A 4806-nucleotide genomic window follows, 5' to 3' on the forward strand; every position below is an offset into this window, starting at 1 on the left:
CTCTATCTTTGTTCATTTCACGTGTCTATCAATCAGTTGTTACATTTTTTTTTTCCTCCTGATAACTGAGCTATCAAGTTCAGAGATTTCCAAGGAGAAACTTTCAGGGCCCAGAAAAAAAAAAAAATGCAGGCAGGTTTCTTTTGAAAAACAACTCTTCCCTTTGCTCCCTGAAGTGTTTTAAATGCATCCTGTCTGTCTCTAAACCTCAAATCATCAACATCAAATAATAATAATAAAAAAATAAAGTCTTTAAATTGACTTTTTAGACTTAAACTGACTCCCTGTGGTTAGGTTCTTCCAACAGCCTACCTACTAAAAGGATTAGGGGGGATAGTAACTGGAAATGGAGGTGAGTCGTATCAAAAAAAAAATAAGTTTAAAGAGTAGCCTGAGTGTTTCAAAATGATATAAATCAGGGGCAGTGGGAAGAGGAAAGGGGAAGGGGCTTTGAAAAAAAAAATCCTCCTTGGTGGTGGAAATACTGCGCCTTTTTTGTGGGCTGGAGTGTGCCAGCTTTTTCAGACAGGAGGAATGCTGAGTGTCAAGGGGTCAGGCTCAATCCGGTGCGAGTTGATGAGGCAGGAAGGTGGGGAGGAATGTGCGGAATGTCCCTGTTTGTGTAGGACTCCATTCATCCCATTGGCGAGCGCCTGCTGCCTGGAGCGTATAAAAGGAGCGAGGCAGGCAGTCTGAGACTCACAAAACAACTCTGCCTAGCATCTGAGAAGAAGCAAAACGAGGCAACTTCAACCACAGGCTAACGCCTCCAGAGCAAAGAGCCAGTCCGACCACCAGACAGCTCGTCCGACAGCAGCCTCCCCAGGCAAGACAGGAAAGAAACAAAGGAAGAAGAAGGAGAAACCTATCTACATCGACTCACCTCCTCCGCCACTCGTCTTCAACGAGATCCTCGAGATCAGACTCGCACATCCGACCTGAGCACAGACAAGTCGGAGGCGCTCTGTGCTCGCTCGTTTCTCCCCTTCCCAGAGCATCGCTGGTCCAGTCGCCCATCAACTTTCACTATTCTCGGAGAGCAGCTCTTGAAGATGTCCGCAGGGAGAATGGGACCCATGAGCTTCGCCTTCGTGTTCCTGCTCACCTTCTGCAACCGGGTAAGTGGAAAGACCCTTTACCCCTTCGCACTCCCGCCGCCCCACCAGTCCCCATCGCTAGGGCTGGACGTGGCTGGTCTCGGTAGCATCGGTCTAGCATACCTGAGAAAACAAGAGAGCGCAGGGCTGAGCGGGGACTCTGGGAAAGCTTTGACTCTGGGGCGTAAGGGGAGGGAACTGGGAAGTGAGGAGGCTGTGAGCGGCTTCCTCTCTGTCCTGGTCTCCTACTGACTTTCTCCTCGTTTCCCTCCTCCCCTTAGGAAATAGCCGGCCAGGACTGCAGCGGGCAGTGTCAGTGTGGGACTGGACCGCCACCAGAGTGCCCAGCCGGCGTGAGCCTGGTACCAGACGGCTGCGGCTGCTGTAGAGTGTGTGCCAAGCAACTGGGCGAGCTGTGCACCGAGCGGGACCCCTGCGACCCCCACAAGAGCCTCTTCTGTGACTTCGGCTCTCCAGTCAACCGCAAAATTGGAGTGTGCACCGGTGAGGACTGGTTGTCATCCCCTGCCCAATCTCTTCTGTCCCAGGGGCTGTGTTGCTCCTCTTCCTGGGACTGAGAATTGGCATGTCCAAAATGTGCTTTTTTGGGCAAAAGATCCTAGATTTTCCTCAGGCATCAGAAAAAAAGTCTAAAACTTTCATCTCCACCCCCCACCCTCCAAGTTTCCTTTAATTAGATGTGGTTTTACTTGCACAGAGGGTTAAAGGCTAGCCACTAATACAGAATTGATAACCAATTCTCTTTTTAAAAAAAAAAAATGTTTCTTGAGGGTACTCAAATCTATTTTTTGTTCCCTCCCTTCCTTGCAGCAAAAGACGGCGCCCCATGTGTCTTTGGCGGGATGGTGTATAGGAGTGGAGAGTCCTTTCAGAGCAGTTGCAAATACCAGTGCACGTGCCTGGATGGGGCAGTGGGCTGCGTGCCCCTCTGCAGTATGGATGTCCGTCTGCCCAGTCCAGACTGCCCCTTCCCCAGAAGGGTGAAACTTCCTGGTAAATGCTGCGAGGAGTGGGTGTGTGAAGAACCCAAGGACAAAGACCGGACTGCAGTTGGACCAGCCCTAGCGGGTGAGTTGGCTGTTTTCCAAGAAATGCATGTCAGTGATCTGACCTCTTTTGATCTCTTTCCTATATATACAACACTCATAAAAGGAAAAAACTAAATATCTAAAGGCTACTTGTCTTAAACTTGGGGTGGGGAAGGGGAAGGGAAAACTGGTACTTTATCCCCTAGAGCCTAACTTTCTGTTTGTATGCTTTCACAGCTTTCCGACTGGAAGACACTTATGGCCCTGACCCAACTATGATTCGAGCCAACTGCCTGGTCCAGACCACAGAATGGAGTGCCTGTTCAAAAACATGTGGGATGGGCATCTCTACCAGAGTCACCAACGACAATGCCTTCTGCAGACTGGAAAAGCAAAGTCGTCTGTGTATGGTCAGACCCTGTGAAGTTGCCCTGGAAGAGAATATCAAGGTAAAACATCCTCCCCAGCACACACACACACACACACCACAAATTAACCTGCATTGATGAACATTGGTAATGGCCACCAATACAGTGAGTCCTCCTACTCATTTCCCCAACCCTTCCTAAAATATCTAGGTCTAAGTGGACTAGGTTGCCAAAACCAAATGTTTAGTAATAGGTCTCAACTTCATGACCAGTATCTTTCACTATTAAATACTCACAGCAAGAGCTATAAATCCAAGGCATCCTAAGTGAGGCAATATTGAATATGGAAAAATTGACAAGCTGAACATAAATTTCCTCTTCTTATAGCAAACATTGAAAAACCCAAAGAACAGGACATAGGACATTGTTCAAAACCATTGTCTGTACCAACCTGCTGATTTTTTTTTTCAATTTTTGTCTCTCTTTAGAAAGGCAAAAAATGTATCCGAACACCCAGAATCTCTAAGCCTGTCAAGTTTGAGCTTTCTGGCTGCACCAGTGTGAAGACCTACCGGGCTAAATTCTGTGGGGTCTGCACAGATGGTAGATGCTGCACTCCCCACAGAACCGCCACCCTTCCTGTTGAGTTCAAGTGTCCTGATGGTGAAGTCATGAAGAAGAAGATGATGTTCATCAAGACCTGTGCATGCCATTACAACTGCCCTGGAGACAATGACATCTTTGAGTCCCTGTACTACAGGAAAATGTATGGAGACATGGCGTAAAGCCACAGAGAGAGACAGAAAGAGAGCAAAAGAGAGACTAATTAGACTGTCAACTTGAAAAGTTCGCATCTCATTTTTTTGTAAACATGATTTCAGTAGCACAAGTTATTTAAATCTGTTTTATTTAAGAAAAAAATCCCACAAAATTCAACCCATTGCTCCATGTGGCATTCAGACAGAAATGAGCTACTGCTGACCCCAGACATTGGTTTGGAGAAGAAAGTAAGACTTGACAGTGGGACCACATCACAGCACAACTTCAGAACTTGTACTAGGTTGGTGCTTAGGGGTCAATAGAGAGCACTTGTGGAAAGGTTTGCACTACCAAGTGGCTGTTCCTTTAAAGTGGCAATGCTGTGTTCCACCTGGTAATGCAATTGAGAAGGAGACCTTTAGCATTCTCACTGACATGCCCTTAGCTCAAGTGACAGCTGAGATGTGCCTTCTTGGCTGGCAGGGGCTGTCAAGCTGTTTTGTTCCACTGGAACAAGCAGTATTTCAGCTATGACATTTTGATTCAAATGACCATCCTCAAAAAGAGTCAGAATCGTGTCTACTAGACTGGACAGCTTGTGGCAAGTTAATTTGCCTGTAACAAGCCAGATTTTTTTATTAATATTGTAAATACTGTGTATATATATATTTGTACAGTTATCTAAATTAATTTAAAGTTGTTTGTGCCTTTTTTTGTTGTTAATGCTTGGATATGTTCAATGTTAGCCTCCATTTTCTGAACACCTTAGGTAGGATGCAAGGCTTGTTTGACAATGCATTCAAAGCATGAAATAGATACTCAATGGAAATTCTGCTCAGTTAGAGTGACCAGTGGTCAAGACAGATTGTTTACTAAAGGTGAGGCAAGGATGGTGTCATTGTAAAGCATGACTTGTACATTGGAAAGCAGTGGCCTCACTTTTAATGAACAGATGACCTTTGGCAAAATGAGTGGCTCTTTGATAGCTGACCATTCTTTCCACCCAAGAGCATTTGTTTCTGACTTTGACCAAGACTGTTTTTGAACAGTTTGTTATTTTGTTGAGAAGTGTGACCAAAAGTTACATGTTTGCACCTTTCTAGTTGGAAATAAAGTATTATATTTTTTGTACAAATGGTTTGGTTACTCATTTATTCCTTTATAGTTTTCCCTCCAGGAAGCATCCTTCAGTGGAAGCAATTTTCCAAGGTTTCATTTAAGGTAATTTCCCAATACTTCCTTCAGGAAGATCCTTATACTGTAGACCAGTGAAAATAGATTCTATACTGCAACATGAGTCAGAAGTAGAATTTTGACTCAAATCTAAACTATTCACTAAATTAGAATGTTTTCAAGTAATTTAATTTTATAACCAAAAAAAATTATCAAAATGACTAAATGTACTATGAAATTGCTGTTATAAAAAATAGTGCAATGTAATGAAAAGAAGGTTGAATTAGAAGCCAGGAAGACCCGTGTTCAAATCCTGCCTTTGACACTTACTGTGCAATCTTGGGTAAGTCTCTTAGCCTC

The 4806-nt window shown here is 44.6% G+C and overlaps 1 protein-coding gene across 1 annotated transcript; it reads left to right on the forward strand.

Annotated features, from left to right (window-relative positions):
• Positions 1-698: 698 nt before the first annotated feature.
• LOC114029387 (connective tissue growth factor) lies at positions 699-4408 on the forward strand. The gene is made up of 5 exons (XM_027843789.1): positions 699-1118; positions 1379-1601; positions 1929-2186; positions 2384-2595; positions 3003-4408. The coding sequence occupies exons 1-5, from the start codon at positions 1053-1055 to the stop codon at positions 3297-3299; spliced, it is 1056 nt and encodes a 351-aa protein (XP_027699590.1). The 5' UTR covers positions 699-1052; the 3' UTR covers positions 3300-4408.
• Positions 4409-4806: the final 398 nt, after the last annotated feature.

The sequence above is a fragment of the Vombatus ursinus genome, unplaced genomic scaffold, assembly GCF_900497805.2.
Source record: "Vombatus ursinus unplaced genomic scaffold, bare-nosed wombat genome assembly UNPS02014931.1, whole genome shotgun sequence".
In the NCBI taxonomy this organism is placed as follows: Eukaryota; Metazoa; Chordata; class Mammalia; order Diprotodontia; family Vombatidae; genus Vombatus; species Vombatus ursinus.